Source organism: Rhinoraja longicauda, chromosome 3 (genome assembly GCF_053455715.1).
Source record: "Rhinoraja longicauda isolate Sanriku21f chromosome 3, sRhiLon1.1, whole genome shotgun sequence".
In the NCBI taxonomy this organism is placed as follows: domain Eukaryota; kingdom Metazoa; phylum Chordata; class Chondrichthyes; order Rajiformes; family Arhynchobatidae; genus Rhinoraja; species Rhinoraja longicauda.
Window position 1 is genome coordinate 1,510,481 of NC_135955.1, and position 24,106 is coordinate 1,534,586.

General features: G+C 59.3%; 1 protein-coding gene across 1 annotated transcript in view; it reads right to left on the reverse strand.

Moving 5' to 3' along the window:
* Positions 1-10,264: 10,264 nt before the first annotated feature.
* Positions 10,265-24,106, reverse strand: part of spef2 (sperm flagellar 2) — a 131,003-nt gene continuing 117,161 nt past the window's right edge. Inside the window, 4 exon segments of the mRNA XM_078430530.1 lie at positions 10,265-10,436; positions 18,183-18,305; positions 21,791-21,976; positions 23,457-23,633. Of these exon segments, the coding sequence (XP_078286656.1) occupies positions 10,296-10,436; positions 18,183-18,305; positions 21,791-21,976; positions 23,457-23,633 (627 nt within the window). The 3' untranslated portion in view covers positions 10,265-10,295.

Here is a 24,106-nt window from a genome sequence, read left to right on the forward strand (position 1 = left end):
AGCGCCGTGCTGTGGGAGGGGGTGAGTGAGGGAGCGCCGCGCTGTGGGAGGGGGGGGTGAGTGAGGGAGCGCCGCGCTGTGGGAGGGGGTGAGTGAGGGAGCGCCGCGCTGTGGGTCGGGGGTGAGGGAGGGAGCGCCGCGCTGTGGGTCAGGGGTGAGTGAGGGAGCGCCGCGCTGTGGGAGGGGGGGTGAGTGAGGGAGCGCCGTGCTGTGGGAGGGGATGAGTGAGGGAGCGCCGCGCTGTGGGAGGGGGGGGTGAGTGAGGGAGCGCCGCGCTGTGGGAGGGGGTGAGTGAGGGAGCGCCGCGCTGTGGGTCGGGGGTGAGGGAGGGAGCGCCGCGCTGTGGGGGGGGGGGGTGAGTGAGGGAACGCCGCGCTGTGTGAGGGAGCGCCGCGCTGTGGGGGTGGGTGAGTGAGGGAGCGCCGCGCTGTGGGACGGGGTGAGTGAGGGAGCGCCGCGCTGTGGGAGGGGGGGTGAGTGAGGGAGCGCCGCGCTGTGGGAGGGGGTGAGTGAGGGAACGTTGCGCTGTGGGAGGGGGTGAGGGAGGGAGCGCCGCGCTGTGGGGGGTGGGGGTGAGTGAGGGAGCGCCGCGCTGTGTGAGGGAGCGCCGCGCTGTGGGGGTGGGTGAGTGAGGGAGCGCCGCGCTGTGGGAGGGGGGGGGTGAGTGAGGGAACGCCGCGCTCTGGGTCGGGGGTGAGTGAGGGAGCGCCGCGCTGTGGGAGGGGGGGTGAGTGAGGGAGCGCCGCGCTGTGGGAGGGGGGGGGTGAGTGAGGGAACGCCGCGCTGTGGGTCGGGGGTGAGTGAGGGAGCGCCGCGCTGTGGGAGGGGGGGTGAGTGAGGGAGCGCCGCGCTGTGGGAGGGGGGGGTGAGTGAGGGAACGCCGCGCTGTGGGTCGGGGGTGAGTGAGGGAGCGCCGCGCTGTGGGAGGGGGGGTGAGTGAGGGAGCGCCGCGCTGTGGGAGGGGGGGTGAGTGAGGGAGCGCCGTGCTGTGGGAGGGGGTGAGTGAGGGAGCGCCGCGCTGTGGGAGGGGGGGTGAGTGAGGGAGCGCCGCGCTGTGGGTCAGGGGTGAGTGAGGGAGCGCCGCGCTGTGGGAGGGGGGGTGAGTGAGGGAGCGCCGTGCTGTGGGAGGGGGTGAGTGAGGGAGCGCCGCGCTGTGGGAGGGGGGGGTGAGTGAGGGAGCGCCGCGCTGTGGGAGGGGGTGAGTGAGGGAGCGCCGCGCTGTGGGGGGGGTGAGTGAGGGAGCTCCGCGCTGTGGGGGGGGTGAGTGAGGCAGCGCCACGCTGTGGGTCGGGGGTGAGTGAGGGAGCGCCACGCTGTGGGTCGGGGGTGAGTGAGGGAGCGCCACGCTGTGGGTCGGGGGTGAGTGAGGGAGCGCCGCGCTGTGTGAGGGAGCGCCGCGCCGCGCGGTGGGTCGGGTCGGGTCGGCATGTCTGTGCTGGGCTGGGCTGGGCTGGGCTGAGCTGTGCTGGGCTGGGCTGGGCTGGGCTGTGCTGGGCTGGTCTGTGCTGGGCTGTGCTGGGCTGGGCTGGGCTGGGCTGGGCTGGGCTGGTCTGTGCTGTGCTGGGCTGGTCTGGTCTGGTCTGGGCAGGGCTGGGCTGGTCTGTGCTGGTCTGTGCTGGTCTGTGCTGGGCTGGGCTGTGCTGGGCTGGGCTGGGCTGGGCTGGTCTGTGCTGTGCTGGGCTGGTCTGGTCTGGTCTGGGCAGGGCTGGGCTGGTCTGTGCTGGTCTGTGCTGGGCTGGGCTGTGCTGGGCTGGGCTGTGCTGGGCTGGGCTGGTCTGTGCTGGGCTGTGCTGGGCTGGGCTGAGCTGGGCTGGGCTGGGCTGTGCTGTGCTGTGCTGGGCTGGGCTGTGCTGGTCTGTGCTGGGCTGGGCTGTGCTGGGCTGGGCTGGGCTGAGCTGGGCTGGGCTGGGCTGGGCTGGGCTGGGCTGGGCTGGGCTGGTCTGGGCTGGGCTGTGCTGGTCTGTGCTGTGCTGTGCTGGGCTGTGCTGTGCTGGGCTGTGCTGGGCTGGGCTGGGCTGGTCTGTGCTGGGCTGGTCTGGGCTGGGCTGGGCTGGGCTGGGCTGAGCTGGGCTGGGCTGGGCTGTGCTGGGCTGGGCTGGGCTGGGCTGGGCTGGGCTGGGCTGGTCTGGGCTGGGCTGGGCTGGGCTGTGCTGGTCTGTGCTGGTCTGTGCTGTGCTGGGCTGGGCTGGGCTGTGCTGTGCTGGTCTGTGCTGGGCTGTGCTGGGCTGGGCTGGGCTGGTCTGTGCTGGTCTGTGCTGGGCTGGGCTGTGCTGTGCTGGTCTGGTCTGGTCTGGGCAGGGCTGGGCTGGTCTGTGCTGTGCTGGTCTGGTCTGGGCTGTGCTGTGCTGGTCTGGTCTGGTCTGGGCAGGGCTGGGCTGGGCTGTGCTGGGCTGGGCTGAGCTGTTTGTGTCTGTCGCCCTGACTGTGCAGCGTGGACGTGGGAACAGTGTCTGCGGTTTCCGCACTCAGCTGATGAATCGCTTTGACCCGGGTATTGCTTCCTGAGCAGCGATCGTGTGAGGAGAGCAGGTGGTGGAGAGACGATGACTAGACCACTATCGCAGGGTCTGCCACCCCCCCCCCCCCCCTCACACACGGGGTGAAGGGTGACCTGGGGAACCAGCACAGCACAGCGCAGGAACAGGCCCTTCGGCCCACACTGTCCGTGCTGAACATGTTGGCCTACATTACGCGACGATTTGAGTTTAGGAGCAAGTCGTTCCTACTACTGTTGTACAGGGCCCTGGTGAGACCACACCTGGAGTACTGTGTGCAGTTGTACAGGGCCCTGGTGAGACCACACCTGGAGTACTGTGTGCAGTTGTACAGGGCCCAGGTGAGACCACACCTGGAGTACTGTGTGCAGTTGTACAGGGCCCTGGTGAGACCACACCTGGAGTACTGTGTGCAGTTGTACAGGGCCCTGGTGAGACCACACCTGGAGTACTGTGTGCAGTTGTACAGGGCCCTGGTGAGACCACACCTGGAGTACTGTGTGCAGTTGTACAGGGCCCTGGTGAGACCACACCTGGAGCCCTGGTGAGACCACACCTGGAGCCCTGGTGAGACCACACCTCGAGTACTGTGTGCAGTTGTACAGGGCCCTGGTGAGACCACACCTCGAGTACTGTGTGCAGTTTTGGTCTCCTCATTTGGGGAAGGACATTATTGCTATTGAGGGAATGCAGCGTAGGTTCGCCAGGTTAATTCCAGGGATGGCGAGACTGAGGTATGGTGAAGGAACGGGCTTGTATTCACTGGAATTTAGACGGATGAGAGGGGATCTTTCTCGAAATATACACACTTCTTAAAGGGAGACACAAAATGCTGGAGTAACTCAGCGGGTGAGGCAGCATCACCCGTTCCTTCTCTCCAGAGACGCTGCCTCACCCGCTGAGTTACTCCAGCATTTTGTGTTTACCTTCGATTTAAACCAGCATCTGCAGTTCTTTCCTACACATACTAAAATTCTTAAAGGATTGCACAGGCTAGATGAAGGCAACATGTTCCCAATGTTGGGGGAGTCGAGAACCAGAGTGAGTTTAAGAATAAAGGGGAGGCCATTTAGGACTGAGATGAGGAACAACTTTTTCACCCAGAGAGTTGTGAATCTATGGAATTCTCTGCCACAGAGGGCAGTGGAGGCCAATTCACTGGATGTTTTCAAGAGAGTTAGATTTAATTCTTAAGGCTAAAGGAATCAGGGGATATGGGAAAAAGGCAGGAACGGGGTACTGATTGTGGATGATCAGCCATGATCATATTGAATGGCGGTGCTGGCTCCAAGCTCCTGCACCTGTACTATTTTATGTTTTCTATGATGCCGTTAAACTTATGCTTGCACATGATCCATAGCCCTCCATATCCATGTGTCTGTCTAAAAGCCTCTAAAACACCACTATCATATCTGCCCACACCACCAACCCTGGCAGCACGTTCCAGCCCCCACCACCCTCGGTGTAAAAAAGATTGCCCCACACATCTCCTTTAAACTTTGCCCCTCTCATCTTAAAGCACTGCCCTGTAATCTCTGACATTTCCACACTGGGGAAAAAGTTATAGAAACATAGAAAATGGGTGCAGGAGGAGGCCATTCGGCCCTTTGAGCCAGCACCGCCATTCATTGTGATCATCCACAATCAGTAACCCGTGCCTGTCTTCTCCCCATATCCCTTGATTCCACTAGCCCCCAGAGCTCTATCTAACTCTCTCTTAAATTCATCCAGTGAATTGGCATCCACTGCCCTCTGTGGCAGAGAATTCCACAAATTCACAACTCTCTGGGTGAAAAAGTTCCTTCTCACCTCAGTTTTAAATGGCCTCCCCTTTATTCTAAGACTGTGGCCCCTGGTTCTGGACTCCCCCAACATTGGGAACATTTTTCCTGCATCTAGCTTGTCCAGTCCATAATTTTATATGTTTCTATAAGATCCCCTCATCCTTCTAAACTCCAGTGAATACAAGCCTAGTCTTTTCATTCTTTCCTCATATGACAGTCCTGCCATCCCGGGGACCAATCTCGTGAACCTACGTTGCACTGCCTCAATTGCCTCATACAGTCAGGAGATGAACAGCAGAGTGTGTGTGGGAGAACTCTGGGGCAGTGGGATTTTAGTGTTGATACCACTGCTGACTACCCAAGTGGAATTGCCTGCATTTGGCCAAACACTTTAATTCCCCTCCCCATTCCCACACTGACCTTTCTGTCCTGGGCCTCCTCCACTGTCAGAGTCAGGCTTGGTGCAAGTTGGAGAGACAGCATTTCATATTCCGCTTGGGCAGCTTGCACCCAGTGGAATGAACATTGATATCTCTAACTTCAAATAACCCTTTGCATCCCATCCCTCCCCCACCCAAGTCACACCAGCTTTAAAGTCATCTGTTTTCTTTATCATCATTGCTTTTTTGCATATATTTCATTCATTTGTTCTATATCTCTCTTGGGGGGGGGGGGGGGGGGGGGGGCAATAGCCCATTGATTGGAGCCAGACCTCAGACAGAGCAATGTGCATCAAGGAACTGCAGGTGCTGCTTTACACCAAAAATAGATACAAAATGCTGGAGTAACTCTGCGGGTCAGATAGCATCTCTGGATAGAAGGAATGGGTGACGTTTCAGGTCGAGACCCTTCTTCAGACTGAGGATGTTTCAGGTCGAGACCCTTCTTCAGACTGAGGATTTTTTGGGTCGAGAGTCGAGACCCTTGTTCAGACTGTGGTGGTTTGAGGTCCACCAACCCAGTGTTGGACCCTCACTGCCACAGGTCACTGCGTAGTGTCCTGGCCCTGCCATCCTCACCTGCCCCATCACAAAGTGAAAGTATAGGATGTTCACCACTGCTCACAACATCCAGTCCTGTTCACAGCGGCCCTGTGTGCCCACCGTGGTCAGGTGTGGAGGGATGAGGGGCAAGTGGCATTGTGGTCACAGTGGGCATCTCCAACAGCTAACTCCAACTCCAAGGTCATAAGTGGTAGGAGCAGAATGAGGCCATTTGGCCCATCACATCTACTCCGCCATTCAATCATGGCTGATCTATCTCTCCCACCTAACCCTATTCTCCTGCCTTCTCCCCATAACCCCTGACACCCGCACTAATCAAGAATCTGTCTATCTCCTCCCACACACACCACCCTCTGTGTAGAACAGGCAACGTTGTCACAGAGCGGGGTGGGTTTGTGGAACAAACTGTTACAGGAAGTGGTTGAGGCAGAAAGAATAACAACACTTAAACCACATTGAACAGGTCCATGGATTGGAAAGGCTTCAAGCCATGTGGGTGAATTGGGAAAGAGGACCAGTTTAGACGGGCATTTTGGATCTGAAGAGATTTTAGAGGGAACTTCTCTTCCCACCCACTCCCCGCACTCCAGAGTATCCTCCATCCATCCCACTCTCCACCGCCCACCCTGTCCCACTCTCCACCCCCGTCCCACTCTCCACCCCGTCCCACTCTCCACCCCCATCCCACTCTCTACCCCAATCCCATCCCACTCTCCACCCCCACCCTTCCCACTCCACTCCTGTCCCACTCTCCACCCCCCACCCGTCCCACTCTACCCCCCACTCCTGTCCCACCCCCACTTCTGTCCCACTATCTACCCCACCCGTGTCCCACTGGGCACTGTGTGGAGATGCCCCACTGGGCACTGTGTGGAGATGCCCCACTGGGCACTGTGTGGAGATGCCCCACACTGGGTATGTGCTGTGTGGAGATGCCCCTCTGGGCACTGTCTGGAGATGCCCCTCTGGGCACTGTGTGGAGATGCCCCAATGGGCACTGTGTGGAGATGCCCACTGGGCACTGTGTGGAGATGCCCCAATGGGCACTGTGTGGAGATGCCCCAATGGGCACTGTGTGGAGATGCCCCACACTGGGTATGTGCTGTGTGGAGATGCCCCTCTGGGCACTGTGTGGAGATGCCCCAATGGGCACTGTGTGGAGATGCCCCACTGGGCACTGTGTGGAGATGCCCCACTGGGCACTGTGTGGAGATGCCCCACTGGGCACTGTGTGGAGATGCCCCACTGGGCACTGTGTGGAGATGCCCCACTGGGCACTGTGTGGAGATGCCCCACTGGGCACTGTGTGGAGATGCCCCACTGGGCACTGTGTGGAGATGCCCCACTGGGCACTGTGTGGAGATGCCCCACACTGGGCACGGACTGTATGGAGATGCCCCACTGGGCACTGTGTGGAGATGCCCCACACTGGGCACGGACTGTGTGGAGATGCCCCACTGGGCACTGTGTGGAGATGCCCCACACTGGGCACGGACTGTGTGGAGATGTCCCCGCTGTGTTCCTCAGTCTGGGTTGTTGGTGTCGAGCGGTGGTTTCCCCATCCCAGTCTCGGCACCGTGCCGGCCCACACCCCACACCCACAGCGCGGCAACTCCAGCACTGAAACCACAGCGGCCGGTCACGGGGAGAGGAAGTTACAGAGAGAGGAGGTCACAGAGAGAGGAGGTCACAGGGAGAGGAGGTCACAGGGAGAGGAGGTCACAGGGAGAGGAGGTCACAGAGAGAGGAGGTCACAGGGAGAGGAGGTCACAGAGAGAGGAGGTCACAGGGAGAGAGGTTACAGGGAGGGTGGGGGAGCCCTGTGTCCAGCCCCTCAGCAATTCCACCCCCCGCCCCTCCGCCAGCTGGTCATTCTGTCCCCCGACATCCCACGGGTGGTGTGGGGGAGAGAATGTCAGTAGCAGGGGTGAGGGTCAGGGTCACAGTATGGGGGCAGGGGTGAGGGTCAGGGTGGGGGCAGGGTGAGTGAGGGTCACAGTGTGGGGACAGGGGTGAGGGTCAGGGTCACAGAGTGGGGGCAGGGGTGAGTGAGGGTCACAGTGTGGGGGCTGGGGTAAGTGAGGGCTGGGGTGAGAGGGTCACAGTGTGGGGGCTGGGGTAAGTGAGGGCTGGGGTGAGGGTCACAGAGTGGGGGCAGGGGTGAGGGTCACAGTGTGGGGGCAGGGGTGAGTGAGGGTCACAGAGTGGGGGCTGGGGTAAGTGAGGGCTGGGGTGAGGGTCACAGAGTGGGGGCAGGGGTGAGTGAGGGTCACAGTGTGGGGGCTGGGGTGAGAGGGTCACAGTGTGGGGGCAGGGGTGAGTGAGGGGGCAGGGGTGAGGGTCAGGGGTGAGTGAGGGTCAGTGTGGGGGCAGGGGTGAGGGTCAGGGTGGGGGCAGGGTGAGTGAGGGTCACAGTGTGGGGACAGGGGTGAGTGAGGGTCACAGAGTGGGGGCAGGGGTGAGTGAGGGTCACAGTGTGGGGGCAGAGGTCAGTGTGGGGGCAGGGGTGAGGGTCACAGTGTGGGGGCAGGGGTGAGTGAGGGTCACAGTGTGGGGGCTGGGGTGAGAGGGTCACAGTGTGAGGGCTGGGGTGAGGGTCACAGAGTGGGGGCAGGGGTGAGTGAGGGTCACAGTGTGGGGGCAGGGGTGAGAGGGTCACAGTGTGGGGGCTGGGGTAAGTGAGGGCTGGGGTGAGGGTCACAGTGTGGGGGCAGGGGTGAGGGTCACAGTGTGGGGGCAGGGGTGAGTGAGGGTCACAGAGTGGGGGCAGGGTGGGGAGATGCGGCACATTGGCCTTCATCAGTCAGGGGGAAGGGATGAGTTAACCAGGGAATTGCGGAGGGAACTGTCTCTGCGGAAGACGTAAAGGGGTGGAGATGGGAAGATGTGACTCGTGGTGGGATCCCGTTGGATGTGGTGAAAATGTCAGAGGGTTATGTGTTGTATGCCATGGCTGATGGGGTGGAAGGTAAGGAGGGGGACTGTCTGTTGTGACTGGGGGAGGGGGAGCAAGGACACACATGTAAAGGACTCGTCTATGATGGGAGAGGGGATGTAGAGGGGTTTTCCATCATGGACCGACTCCTGCAACTATCCAGACGACACTTCTCCCCACCCTGCTTCGTGCGAAGACTCTATCCCTTACTCCTCATTCCACCATCTACGCCGCATCTGCATCCAAGATGAGGTGTTCCATACCAGGACATCCGAGATGTCCTCATTCATTAGGGAACGGAGGTTCCCCTCTTCCGCAGAAGATGCAGCACCTGTCCCTATACCCCCCTCCCTCAACTGTGTCCAGGGACCCCGGCAGTCCTTTCAGGTTAGGTAGAGGTTTACTTGCACCTCCTCCAACCTCATCGACGGCATCTGTTGTTCAAGATGTGGACTCAACGAGACCAAACGTGGACCGGGAGATCGTTTCGTTCAGTCCGCCTGGGCCTACATGATCTCCCAGTTGCTAAAGACTTTAATTCCCCTAACCCATTCCCACAATGACCTTTCTGTCCTGGGCCTTCTCCATTGTCAGAGTGAAGCTAAACACAAATTGGAGGAACAACATCTCATATTTTGCTTGGGCAGCTTACAGCCCAAGAAAGCAATAATGAATATTGAGTCACCCATGTATTTCCTCTCTCTCCATCCCTCCCCCATCCAGCTTCCTGTTCCCACCTAGCATACAGCTATCCATGGAGTTCCCTTTATCATTGCTACTGTTTTTGCATATCTTTCATTCATTGTTCTATATCCCTCTACATCACCGTTTATATTTCTTGTTTCCCTTTCCTGTGACTTCCAATCTGAAGAAGGGTCTCAACCCTTAAAGTTACCCATTCCTTCTCTCCGGAGATGCTGCCTGTCCCGCTGAGTTACTCCAGCTTTTAGTGTCTAAGATCAGTATGGGAATGAGAGGGGAAGTTAAAGTGTTTAGCAACCGGGAGATCATGTAGGTTTAGGCGGACTGAGCAGAGATTTTATTGAAGGCGATTAAGATACATGGACTTGTTACTTGGTGACTTCAACATCAACAATGACTTGGTCATGTGCATTCTGAACAGGCTCACTGATGGAAGACAGAGGGTTGTGGTGGAAGGACAATATCCTGGCTGGAGATGTGACCAGTGGTTAGACAAGACGTTGGTGAGGCCATATTGAGAGTATTGTGTTCAGTTCTGGTCATTCTGCTGGAGGAAGGATGTGGTCAAGCTGGAATGGGTGCAGAGCATTATGAGGATGCTACTGGAACTCAAGGGTTGAGCTACAGGGAGAGGTTGGGCAGGCTAGGACTCTATTCCATGGAGCGCAGGAGGATGAGGGGTGATCTTATAGAGGTGTACAAAATCATGAGGGGAATAGATGGGGTGAATGCAGTCTTTTACCCAGAGTTGGGGAATCAAGAACCAGAGGACAGAATTGAGGGACAAAGGTTTAGGGGTAACATGAGGGGGAACTTCTTTACTCAGAGGGTTGTGGCTGTATGGAATGGGCTTCCGGTGGAAGTGGTGGAGGCTGGCTCGATTTTATTATTTAAGAGTAAATTGGATAGGTATATGGATAGGAGGGGATTGTAGGGTTATGGTCTGAGTGCAGGTATCTGAGACTAGGTCAGGGAGAATGGTCGGCGTGGACTGGTAGGGCCGGACAGGCCTGTTTCCATGCTGTAGTTGTTATATGTTATATGTTATATATAGGACATTGGTTTAAGGTAAGAGATTTAATGGGAACCTGAAGGGCACCATTTTCACTCAAAGGGTGGTGGGTGTATAGAATGAGCTGCCAGAGGAGGTAGTTGAGGCACGTACAATAACAACATTTAAGAGACATTTGGACAGGTACATGGATAGGACAGGTTTAGGACATGGGCCAAACGTGTGTAGATGGGACATGTTGGTCAGCGTGGAAGAGTTGTGCTAAGGGCCTTTTCCCGCGCAGTGTGTCTCCGACTCCCAAGACCCAGTGGCAAGGAATGAGAAACTGATGCATATGTGAATTTATTCTTGTTGTTGGACGGCTCAGGCCTTGTGAATTCTGCGGCGGCTCTGGCGGCCCGGCTCATCCGTGGGGGAGCTGACCGATGGCTCCACCGAGGGGTCGGGAGAGCTGTTGGCAACACCCTCGGGCTCCAGCCTCCTCTGCACAACCGCCTGGATATCCTGCAACACAGAGATGTCAGACTGGACGGGGAGAGCAGAGGGACGGGGAGAGGGACGGGGAGAGGAGAGGGACGGGGAGAGAGGGACGGGGAGAGGAGAGGGACGGGGAGAGGAGAGGGACGGGGAGAGGAGAGGAGAGGGACGGGGAGAGAGGGACGGGGAGAGGAGAGGAACGGGGAGAGGAGAGGGACGGGGAGAGGAGAGGAGAGGGACGGGGAGAGGAGAGGGACGGGGAGAGAGGGACGGGGAGAGGAGAGGAGAGGGACGGGGAGAGGAGAGGGACGGGGAGGGGAGAGGAGAGGGACGGGGAGGGGAGAGGAGAGGGACGGGGAGAGAGGGACGGGGAGAGAGGGACGGGGAGAGAGGGACGGGGAGAGAGGGACGGGGAGAGAGGGACGGGGAGAGGAGAGGAGAGGGACGGGGAGAGGAGAGGGACAGGGAGAGAGGGACGGGGAGAGAGGGACGGGGAGAGAGGGATGGGGAGAGGAGAGGGACGGGGAGAGAGGGACGGGGAGAGGAGAGGGATGGGGAGAGGAGAGGGACGGGGAGAGGAGAGGGACGGGGAGAGGAGAGGGACGGGGAGAGGAGAGGGACGGGGAGAGGAGAGGGACGGGGAGAGGAGAGGGACGGGGAGAGGAGAGGGACGGGGAGAGGAGAAGGACGGGGAGAGAGGGATGGGGAGAGAGGGACGGGGAGAGAGGGATGGGGAGAGAGGGATGGGGAGAGAGGGACGGGGAGAGGAGAGGGACGGGGAGAGAGGGACGGGGAGAGGAGAGGGACGGGGAGAGAGGGACGGGGAGAGGAGAGGGACGGGGAGAGGAGAGGGACGGGGAGAGGAGAGGGACAGGGAGAGAGGGACGGGGAGAGGAGAGGGACGGGGAGAGAGGGACGGGGAGAGAGGGATGGGGAGAGAGGGACGGGGAGAGAGGGACGGGGAGAGGAGAGGGACGGGGAGAGAGGGACGGGGAGAGGAGAGGGACGGGGAGAGAGGGACGGGGAGAGGAGAGGGACGGGGAGAGGAGAGGGACGGGGAGAGGAGAGGAGAGGGACGGGGAGAGGAGAGGAGAGGGACGGGGAGAGAGGGACGGGGAGAGGAGAGGGACGGGGAGAGGAGAGGGACGGGGAGAGGAGAGGGACGGGGAGAGGAGAGGGACGGGGAGAGGAGAGGGACGGGGAGAGAGGGATGAGGAGAGAGGGACGGGGAGAGGAGAGGGACGGGGAGAGGAGAGGGACGGGGAGAGGAGAGGGACGGGGAGAGGAGAGGAGAGGGACGGGGAGAGAGGGATGGGGAGAGAGGGACGGGGAGAGGAGAGGGACGGGGAGAGGAGAGGAGAGGGACGGGGAGAGGAGAGGGACGGGGAGAGGAGAGGGACGGGGAGAGGAGAGGGACGGGGAGAGAGGGACGGGGAGAGGAGAGGGACGGGGAGAGAGGGATGGGGAGGGGAGGGGAGAGGAGAGGGACGGGGAGAGAGGGATGGGGAGAGGGGAGAGGAGAGGGACGATGAGAGGAGAGGGACGGGGAGAGGAGAGGGACGGGGAGAGGAGAGGGACGGGGAGAGAGGGATGGGGAGAGGAGAGGAGAGGGACGGGGAGAGAGGGATGGGGAGAGAGGGATGGGGAGAGGGGAGAGGAGAGGGACGGGGAGTGAGGGACGGGGAGAGAGGGACGGGGAGAGGAGAGGGACGATGAGAGGAGAGGGACGGGGAGAGGAGAGGGTCGGGGAGAGAGGGATGGGGAGAGGGGAGAGGAGAGGGACGGGGAGTGAGGGACGGGGAGAGAGGGACGGGGAGAGGAGAGGGACGGGGAGAGGAGAGGGACGGGGAGAGGAGAGGGTCGGGGAGAGAGGGATGGGGAGAGGGGAGAGGAGAGGGACGGGGAGAGGAGAGGGACGGGGAGAGGAGAGGAGAGGGACGGGGAGAGGAGAGGAGAGGGACGGGGAGAGAGGGATGGGGAGAGGGGAGAGGAGAGGGACGGGGAGAGGAGAGGGACGGGGAGAGGAGAGGGCGGGGAGAGGAGAGGAGAGGGACGGGGATGGGGAGAGGAGAGGGACGGGGAGAGGAGAGGGACAGGGAGAGAGGGACGGGGAGAGAGGGACGGGGAGAGAGGGATGGGGAGAGGAGAGGGACGGGGAGAGGAGAGGGACGGGGAGAGGAGAGGGATGGGGAGAGGAGAGGGACGGGGAGAGGAGAGGGACGGGGAGAGGAGAGGGACGGGGAGAGGAGAGGGACGGGGAGAGGAGAGGGACGGGGAGAGGAGAGGGACGGGGAGAGGAGAGGGACGGGGAGAGGAGAAGGACGGGGAGAGAGGGATGGGGAGAGAGGGACGGGGAGAGAGGGATGGGGAGAGAGGGACGGGGAGAGAGGGATGGGGAGAGAGGGACGGGGAGAGGAGAGGGACGGGGAGAGAGGGACGGGGAGAGGAGAGGGACGGGGAGAGAGGGACGGGGAGAGGAGAGGGACGGGGAGAGGAGAGGGACGGGGAGAGGAGAGGGACAGGGAGAGAGGGACGGGGAGAGGAGAGGGACGGGGAGAGAGGGACGGGGAGAGAGGGATGGGGAGAGAGGGATGGGGAGAGAGGGACGGGGAGAGAGGGACGGGGAGAGGAGAGGGACGGGGAGAGAGGGACGGGGAGAGGAGAGGGACGGGGAGAGAGGGATGGGGAGAGAGGGACGGGGAGAGGAGAGGGACGGGGAGAGGAGAGGGACGGGGAGAGGAGAGGGACGGGGAGAGGAGAGGAGAGGGACGGGGAGAGAGGGACGGGGAGAGGAGAGGGACGGGGAGAGGAGAGGGACGGGGAGAGGAGAGGGACGGGGAGAGGAGAGGGACGGGGAGAGGAGAGGGACGGGGAGAGAGGGATGAGGAGAGAGGGACGGGGAGAGGAGAGGGACGGGGAGAGGAGAGGGACGGGGAGAGGAGAGGGACGGGGAGAGGAGAGGAGAGGGACGGGGAGAGAGGGATGGGGAGAGAGGGACGGGGAGAGGAGAGGGACGGGGAGAGGAGAGGAGAGGGACGGGGAGAGGAGAGGGACGGGGAGAGGAGAGGGACGGGGAGAGGAGAGGGACGGGGAGAGAGGGACGGGGAGAGGAGAGGGACGGGGAGAGAGGGATGGGGAGGGGAGGGGAGAGGAGAGGGACGGGGAGAGAGGGATGGGGAGAGGGGAGAGGAGAGGGACGATGAGAGGAGAGGGACGGGGAGAGGAGAGGGACGGGGAGAGGAGAGGGACGGGGAGAGAGGGATGGGGAGAGGAGAGGAGAGGGACGGGGAGAGAGGGATGGGGAGAGAGGGATGGGGAGAGGGGAGAGGAGAGGGACGGGGAGTGAGGGACGGGGAGAGAGGGACGGGGAGAGGAGAGGGACGATGAGAGGAGAGGGACGGGGAGAGGAGAGGGTCGGGGAGAGAGGGATGGGGAGAGGGGAGAGGAGAGGGACGGGGAGTGAGGGACGGGGAGAGGAGAGGGACGGGGAGAGGAGAGGGACGGGGAGAGGAGAGGGACGGGGAGAGGAGAGGGTCGGGGAGAGAGGGATGGGGAGAGGGGAGAGGAGAGGGACGGGGAGAGGAGAGGGACGGGGAGAGGAGAGGAGAGGGACGGGGAGAGGAGAGGAGAGGGACGGGGAGAGAGGGATGGGGAGAGGGGAGAGGAGAGGGACGGGGAGAGGAGAGGGACGGGGAGAGGAGAGGGCGGGGAGAGGAGAGGGACGGGGATGGGGAGAGGAGAGGGCGGGGAGAGGAGAGGATGAGGAGAGGGTGAGGAGAGGAGAGGATGAGGAGAGGGTGAGGAGAGGAGAGGGACGGGGAGAGGAGAGGGTGGGGAGGGGGAGAGGGGGGAACTGGTGTAATGGGGACAGGGAGGGGAGTAACAGGGATGGGGGCGTGTTGATCTCCTGTAACAGAGAGATCAGTCAGTGACGGGGGGGGGGGGGGGGGTGGAGAGAGTGACGGGGAAGGGGGGAAGACTTGATGGGGACAAGGGGACATGAGTGATGAGGGAGGGGAGTGACGGGGAGCTGGCGTGATGGGACGGGGAGAGAGTGACGGGGAGGACATGATGGGAGTGATGGGGAGGGGGGTAGTGACCGGGATGGGGAGATGGACATGATGGGGACGGGGAGAGGGAAGGGGAGGAAATGGTGGGGATGGGGCGACAATGGCAGGGAGTGGGGGTGAGAGTGACGGGGAGAGGGGGCAGGTCATGAAGGGATGGGGGCAGTGAGGGGGAATGGGGAAACAGAGGGACAGAGTAAGAGAGAGAGAGAGACAGACAGACAGACAAGGAGGAAGAGAGACAACAGGCAGAGATGGAGAGAAAGAGAGAGGGGGAGAGAGAGAGAGACAGACAGAGAAAGAGATGGAGAGATAGAAAGGCAGAACCACAACGGAAGACAGGAGTATGAGAGTCCCGCGCGTGGTATTCAGAGTCAGTATCCAAACTGAAGTGTGAGTGAGGAGCAGAGTGAGAGACTGCAGGGAGCAGCTGGGGTTTAGTGGGCTGTGTGAGTGTGAGTGTGTGTGAGTGTGAGTGAGAGTGCAGGGGGCAGCTGGGGTTTAGTGGGCTGTGTGAGTGTGAGTGAGAGTGCAGAGGACGGTGTGAGTGAGAGTGAGCTCTGGGGCTGTGTCACAGAGAGCTGCAGGGAGTGGGTGCAGTTGGCCTATGACCTAGATAAACGTTTAGATTTGAACACAGGTAGCAGAATAACTGCAGAAATGGCTTTGGAGCAGCCGTTCTTTGAAGGCATCTAACTCACGTTACCATATTTGCATTTGTGGATAACCACAGATGTACATTCAGAATTTTCTACTAAACTAACCAGCCTCTCTTTTTAGATCAGATTTTGTTCAATTTCTGTAGGGACCAGGCAGGGGGTGCCACTCAGCCAGCCAGTACCACTGGAGCACTGGGTGCCAGCCTGGTGGCTACACTGCACACAGGTGAAGAGGGTACCGCGACTGACTGCTCCAGCATTGTGCTAGACTGGAGAAGCATCCTGACACAAGGCAGTGAGTGGTCACAAGGCCAGAGGCAGAGACTAAACCTCTGGACAAACAGGGAGCTAGAACTCACTGCACGGGGGGGCTGGGTCCCTGGCACTGACCTCCAGGGGCCACGTGGTCTTTGCCAGCGAGGGTGTTGCAGATTTGCAAGCCAGGAAAGGTGAGGACTGGATGCACAGATCAAAAGGAAGCAGATGAGGAGGAATATCTTTCGTCAGAGAGAGGTGAATCTGTGGAATTCATTGCACAGATCAGATTAAAAGGACGTGCCTTTAGGAAGGAGATGAGGGGGAATATCTTTAGTCAGTGTTCTGCTCCTGTGTTCTCAGCCATTTTCATGGAAACTGGGAAGTTCTTTTCTGTGCCTTGTAAATTTAAATTAACTGAGAGATACTTTTATCGACACAAAATGGTGGAGTAACTCAGCGGGACAGGCAGCATCTCTGGAGAGAAGGAATGGGTGACGTTTTGGGTCGAGACCCTTCTTCAGACTCTTCAGGTCAATGCCAGGCATGAACAGACAACATTTTGACAGCACCCTTCCTCAGTCCCAACCCAAAGTATCATCTGTCCATCCCCTCCAGAGACACTGCCTGACCCACTCCTCATGCTCCAGTACAGAGAGACAGAGAGAGAGAATTAGGTAGATACCCACTGATAATAAATATCCAGAAACGAGCACTAGATTTTTGGAATCATCTAGTCCCCCAGACACCCTCCAGTTCAAAGCCCTCCAAACTCAAGAGGGGAACTCAGAAAAGAGCTCCCTGTGCCAGTTGGCACTGAGACTAACTACCCCTATTCAGCTAAACCTTGACCAGTCTCAGATCAACACTGCTTTCCAATCACCAGTTAGAGTGAAACAAATTATTAAACAATGCAAAGAAACCTATCTGGAACATTGGGATAAAGTAACCAAAAGCCAAAGCAGACTAGAATGTTACCGTGCCCTAAAAAGAGATTATAAATTGGCATACTATCTCTCAACTGTTAGAGATATAAAGCAGAGACAGACCCTCACCAAGTACAGGTTAAGTGAATGTCATTTGGCAGTTGAAAAAGGAAGACAAATCTTGGCAACCAAGAGAAAATAGAATATGTGGTCACTGTCTGACAGATGAGGTTGAAACAGAGGTGCACTTCCTCTCAAAATGTAAAAAAATCGATAAAATAAGGAAAATATACTTTGAAAAACTCAGTCTGGCAAACCCAGATTTTAAAGAACTAGATGATATATCAAAAACTAAGAATAATCCTAGGCGAAGGAAATACGGCCCATCTTGGTGCACAATATGTAACAGCATGCCACAACCTGAGAGACAGTGAATGACCAACATGTACACATACACACATACACAAATTGACACTAAGGAAATTAATACCGACTTACTACCTTGCTGTACTATTTACAACTGCAAGAACCAGGAGCAATCGATAAAAGGCTATAAATGTATTGCGTGAATATATATATATATATATATATTTATATATATATGTACAGGGGCATATCGACCCATGCATTGTATACTTGTTTTTATATTCATGCATTTTAAATATGTATGTCATGTTCTGTACTTTGGCAATATAATGATGGATCTTATCATGCCAATAACGTTTTTAAAATTGAAATTAAATTGAAATTGAAATTGACAGAGAGAGAGAGAGAGACAGAGAGAGAGAGGCAGAGTGAGAGAGAAAGGGGCAGAGAGAGAGATAGAGATAGAGAGAGGCAGAGAGACAGAGAGAAACGGAGAGACAGACAGAGAGAGACAGTGAGAGACAGTGAGACAGAGAGAGAAACAGAGAGAAAGGGACAGAGAGAGAGAGAGAGAGAGAGAGAGAAACAGAGAGAAACGGAGAGACAGAGAGAGAGACAGTGAGAGACAGTGAGACAGAGAGAGAGAAACAGAGAGAGAGGGACAGAGAGAGAGAGAGAGAGAGAGAGAGAGAGAGAGGAGAGAGAGACAGAGAGACAGAGAGAGAGAAACAGAGAGAGAGGGACAGAGAGAGAGAGAGAGAGAGAGAGAGAGAGAGAGAGAGAGAGAGAGAGAGACAGACAGACAGTGAGACAGAGAGAGAGAGGCAGAGAGAGAGGGACAGAGAGAGAGAGAGAGAGAGAGAGAGAGAGAGACAGACAGTGAGACAGAGAGAGAGAAGCAGAGAGAGAGGGACAGAGAGAGAGAGAGAGAGAGAGAGAGAGAGAGAGAGAGAGAGAGAGACAGACAGACAGAGAGAGACAGTGAGACAGAGAGAGAAACAGAGAGAGAGGGACAGAGAGAGATAGAGAGAGGCAGAGAGACAGAGAGAAACGGAGAGACAGACAGAGAGAGACAGTGAGAGACAGTGAGACAGAGAGAGAGAAACAGAGAGAGAGGGACAGAGAGAGAGAGAGAGAGAGAGAGAGAGAGAGAGACAGACAGACAGTGAGACAGAGAGAGAGAAGCAGAGAGAGAGGGACAGAGAGGAGAGAGAGAGAGACAGAGAGAGAGAGACAGAGAGAGAGAGAGAGAGAGAGAGAGGAGCAAGGAGGTTGAGTGGGCTGGTGGCTGCATCACTGGAGAGCATCAGGCAAAGTGGATGGGCAAGGCTAGAGAGTGAGCAGGCAGGCAGGCAGGCAGGGAGAGAGAGGGTGGCACAGTGCCAGTCTGTTCCAAGGAAGAATGTGGGCATGATGAAGAGAGAGGAGAGCACGTGGGTGGAGAGAGGAGGTGGAGACGGAGAGCGAGGGATGTAGATGGAGGGACAGGACGACTCTCACAGGTTGGCTGAATCTCATGGTGTTGGTTATCAGGTCCACGATGACAGGATGCTTCAACAGGATGTCGAATGCAACAGGCTCCAGCTCCTTTGATCCCAGCTCCTTGTACACCTGGGCAAAGCGCTGCAGAACACAGCAAGGGCAGTGAGAGCCTTGTACACCAGCTACGACTGCAGTTACGTGTCGCACGCAACCCACTTCCTCCCACACATACACTGGACTGGAGCAGCACAGCACACTCAGCAGGGTAGGCAGCGTCCGTGGAGACAGGTACCACGGTGACACTTTACTGCCAGGACCTTCGGCCCATACCAAGCACTGGTCCAGCACGGGTTGGGAACAGCCCCATCCAAAACCACAAGAAGTTGCAGACAATTGTGGACACAGCCCAGACCATCACACAAACCAACCTCCCTTCCATTGACTCCATCTACACCTCACGCTGCCTTGGCAAGGCCAGCAGCCCAGACCATCACACAAACCAACCTCCCTTCCACTGACTCCATCTACACCTCACGCTGTCTCGGCAAGGCCAGCAGCATAATGAAGGACCAGTCTCACCCTGGCCACTCCCTCATCTCCCATCTCCCATCGGGCAAAAGGTAAGTAGTGTGAAAACGCACACCTCCAGATTCAGGGACATCTTTCCAGCAGTTATCGGGCAACTGAGCCATCCTACCACAACTAGAGATCAGTCTTGACAAGGCACTTTTTTCTCGAAAAGGCCCCTTTTTCACGACAGGGCACTTTTTTCTCGCAAAGGCAATTCTTTTCGACAAGGCACTTTTCTCGACAAGGCACTTTTTTTCTAGACAAGGCACTTTTGTTTCAGGACAAGGCACTTTTTTCTCGAAAATACACTTTTTTTCAGGAAAAGCCACTTTTGTTTCGACAAGGCATTTTTCTCGACAAGGCATTTTTCTCGACAGGGCACTTTTTTCTCAACAAGGAACATTTTTTTCGACAAGGCACTTTTCTCGACAAGACATTACCGACTTTACTTTGTACAACGCTATTCTCTTCTCATGTACCTGCACACTATGAACGCCTTTCCACTGACTGCTTAGCACGCAACAAAAGCTTCTCACCTGATACACTAAAACTAAAAACGACTGACTGGAAGTGAACTCAAACTGCTGGGCTGCTGATGGTTTCAGATGTTTGCAGGTTATTATCTAACAGCCATAGTGCTCTGCGTTTCAGTTACTATTTTGGGGGAACAGTGCCGGCAGTACCCAGCGTCTGTGGAGGGAGTTTGGGGTCAGGAGCTTCCTGGAGTCATGGTTTAGTCCATCCTTCCCCAGCCGCTGGGCACCGAGCCCAGGCCCCGTCTCACTGTGTGGACCACATTGCCTGCTGTGGGATCTGACTTTGCTCAGGTGAGTTTGCCCGCTGTGGGACGATGAATGCATTGGTGCCGTGCCAGAGAACGTAAACACTTGCCAGTCACAGGACCATACACCACAAAAACAGGCCCTTCAGCCCAACCCCGCTGTACTGAACCAGGTACCCCGCCTCAGCCTGCCCCACCTGCCCACATTTGGCCCAGACCATGTAAACTGATCCTACCCTCAATGACTGAACCCCCCCCTCACTGTGCCCCCTCGGCCCAGGACCCTCACAGACCCCCCGGCCCCATAATGACCCTCACTGAACCCCCCTACTGACCACCCACTGACCCCTCAATGTCCACCCACTGACACCCCCACTGACCCCTCAATGACCACCTACTGATCCCCCCACTGACCCCTCAATGACCACCCACTGACCCCCCACTGAACGCCCCTACTGACCACCCACTGACCCCTCAATGACCACCTACTGACCCCCCCACTGACCCCTCAATGACCACCTACTGACCCCTCAATGACCCTCAGACCCCCCACTGACCCCTCAATGACGACCCACTGACAGCCCCACTGACCACCTACTGACCCCTCAATGACCCCCCACTGACCACCCACGGACCCCTCAATGACCCCCCACTGACCCCTCAATGACCCCCCAGAACCCCCAATGACCCCCACTGACCTCTCAATGACCACCCACTGACCCCTCAATGTCCACCCACTGACCCCTCAATGACCACCCAGACCCCTCAATGACCCCCCACTGACCCCTCAATGACCACCCAGACCCCTCAATGACCCCCCACTGACCCCTCAATGACCACCCACTGACCCCTCGATGACCATCCAGACCCCTCAATGACCCCCGCTGACCCCTCAATGACCACCCACTGACCCCTCAATGACCACCCAGACCCCCACTGACCCCCTCAATGACCACCCACTGACCCGTCAATGACCCCCCACTGACCCCTCAATGACCACCCACTGACGCCTCAATGACCACCCACTGACCCGTCAATGACCACTCAATGACAACCCACTGACCCCCTCTCACTGACCCCACCACTGGCCTCCCCCCACTGTGCCCACAGTGCCCGGACCCTCACTGTTCCCACTGTGCCCGGACCCTCACTGTGCCCGGACCCTCACTGTGCCCACTGTGCCCGGACCCTCACTGTGCCAGGACCCTCACTGTGCCCGGACCCTCACTGTGCCCACTATGCCCGGGACCCTCACTGTGCCCGGGACCCTCACTGTGCCCTCACTGTGCCCACTGTGCCCGGACCCTCACTGTGCCCACTGTACCCGGACCCTCACTGTGCCCGGGACCCTCACTGTGCCCGGACCCTCACTGCCCGGACCCTCACTGTGCCCGGGACCCTCACTGTGCCCTCACTGTGCCCGGACCCTCACTGTGCCCACTGTGCCCGGACCCTCACTGTGCCCGGGACCCTCACAGTGCCCTCACTGTGCCCGGACCCTCACTGTGCCCACTGTGCCCGGACCCTCACTGTGCCCGGGACCCTCACAGTGCCCTTACTGTGCCCGGGACCCTCACTGTGCCCGGGACCCTCACTGTGCCCGGACACTCACTGTGCCCGGACCCTCACTGTGCCCGGACCCTCACTGTGCCCGGACCCTCACTCTGCCCGGACCCTCAGTGCCCGGACCCTCACTGTGCCCGGGACCCTCACTGTGCCCGGACCCTCACTGTGCCCGGACCCTCACTGTGCCCGGACCCTCACTGTGCCCGGACCCTCACTGTGCCCGGACCCTCACTGCCCTCACTGTGCCCGGACCCTCACTGTGCCCGGACCCTCACTGTGCCCGGACCCTCACTGTGCCCGGACCCTCACTGTGCCCGGGACCCTCACTGTGCCCGGACCCTCACTGTGCCCGGGACCCTCACAGTGCCCTCACTGTGCCCGGACCCTCACTGTGCCTACTGTGCCCGGACCCTCACTGTGCCCGGGACCCTCACAGTGCCCTCACTGTGCCCGGGACCCTCACTGTGCCCGGGACCCTCACTGTGCCCGGACACTCACTGTGCCCGGACCCTCACTGTGCCCGGACCCTCACTGTGCCCGGACCCTCACTCTGCCCGGACCCTCAGTGCCCGGACCCTCACTGTGCCCGGGACCCTCACTGTGCCCGGACCCTCACTGTGCCCAGACCCTCACTGTGCCCGGACCCTCACTGTGCCCGGACCCTCACAGTGCCCAGACCCTCACTGTGCCCGTAGCGGGCGGGCGGTACCTTGCAGCGTTGCTGTGTCTCGGTGTCCTGGCCTGCGTGCCGGTGGGTGTCGGAGATGGCAGGGGGTCCGTGACTGGACACCTGGATGACTGCGGACAGGGGCACCTTGTGGGAAACCGCGCCCGGCAGCCCCTCGTCCGGGCTCAGCCTCCACTCAGGCACCGGCAGGCTGGCAACCGGCTCCAACTGTAACACAACCAGAGGCTGACACACTCACCTGTGACTCACACCCACCCCGACACACTCACCCATGTCCCACACTCACCCACCCTGACACACGCACCCACCTCGACACACTCACCTGTGACCCACACCCACCCACCCCGACACACTCACCTGTGACCCACACCCACCCACCCCGACACACTCACCTGACCCACACCCACCCCGACACACTTACCCATGTCCCACACCCACCCACCCTGACACACTCACCCACCATGACACACTCACCTGTGACACACACTCACCCCGACACACTCACCCATGTCCCACACCCACCCACCCTGACACACGCACCCACCCCGACACACTCACCCATGTCCCACACCCACCCACCCTGACACACCCACCCACCCACCCTGACACACTCACCCACCATGACACTCACCTGTGACCCACACTCACCCCGACACACTCACCCATGTCCCACACCCACCCACCCTGACACCCTCACCCACCATGACACACTCACCTGTGACCCACACCCATCTCGACACTCACCCCGACACACACACACACTCCCTTTTACACATGGCTCCAACTGTAACACAACCAGAGATTGACACACTCACCCACCCTGACACACTCATCCACCCCGACACAGTCACCCGTGTCTCACACTCACCCCAACACACTCACTCACCCCGACACATTCACCCGTGTCCCACTTCCACCCTGACACCAGCATCCACCCCAACACACTCAGCTATGACCCACTCCCACCCCGACACACTCACTCACCCCAACACACTCACCCATGTCCCACACCCACCCCAACACTCACGCCGACACACTCACCCTGACACACTCACCGTGGCACACCCACCCCAACACATTCACCCCGACACACTCACCCATGTCCCACACTCACCCACCCCGACACTCACCCACCCCGACACACTCACCCACCCCGACACTCACTCGTGTCCCACACCCACTCCAACACACTCACCACCCCAGCCCACTCACCCCACTCCCACACTTGCCCTGACACACTCACCCCGCACACTCACCTTGACACACTTACCCGACACTCACTCCATTCCCACACCCACCCGGACACACTCACCCCACTCACACCCACCCCAACACACTGACCCGCCACACTCACCCACCTCATTACATACAGCTCTGACTGCAACACGAGAGGCTGACACACTCACCCCACCAACACACCAACCTGCACTACTGACACGACACACTCACCCACTGCTACACACATCCCGACCCACTCACTCACCCCGTTACACATGGCTCTGACTGCAACACAACGATAGGCCGACACACTCACCCACCGACACACTCACCCACCGACACACTCACCCCCACCCCCGACCCGTCTCCCATCCCGTCACACTGACCCAACCCTTGTTGCCTCACCCTCTCCTTCCCTCCCATTCCTCCCCCCACCCTGCCCCTTCCCCTCCCTGCCCCCCGGTCTTACCTGGCTGGGGCTGGCGGTGGGGATGGGTGTCCAGGGGAGAGGGTCTCCCACAGTGAGGCTGAGTGCTCGGTGCAGCCCCTGTGCGGGGTCCCGGTGGGCGGCGAAGTACAGCAGCATGTTGTTGTAGTCCAGCCGGCAGTCCGCACCACTGCCCACCACAAACATGCTGAAGAAAGCCTGCCCCACACGCCCACGTCAGGCACACACCAGCAGCAAGAGGGACGAGGGAGGGGGCAGCATGAGGAGCGGCCAGAGGGTGCAGTAAGGGGGGACACAGGGCAGGGCGAGGGGGGTCAGAGGGTGCAGTAAGGGGGGACAGGGCAGGGCGAGGAGAGGGTCAGAGGGTGGAGTAAGGGGGGACACAGGGCAGGGCAAGGAGGGGGTCAGAGGGTGGAGTAAGGGGGGACACAGGGCAGGGTGAGGGGGTCAGAGGGTGGAGTAAGGGGGGACAGGGCGAGGAGGGGGTCAGACGGTGCAGTAAGGGGGACACAGGGCAGGGTGAGGGGGTCAGAGGGTGGAGTAAGGGGGGACAGGGCAGGGCGAGGGGGTCAGAGGGTGGAGTAAGAGGGGACACAGGGCAGGGCGAGGAGGGGGTTCAGAGGGCAGGGGAGGTGAGGGGAGAGGGCAGGGCGAGGGGGGGGTGAGTGCAG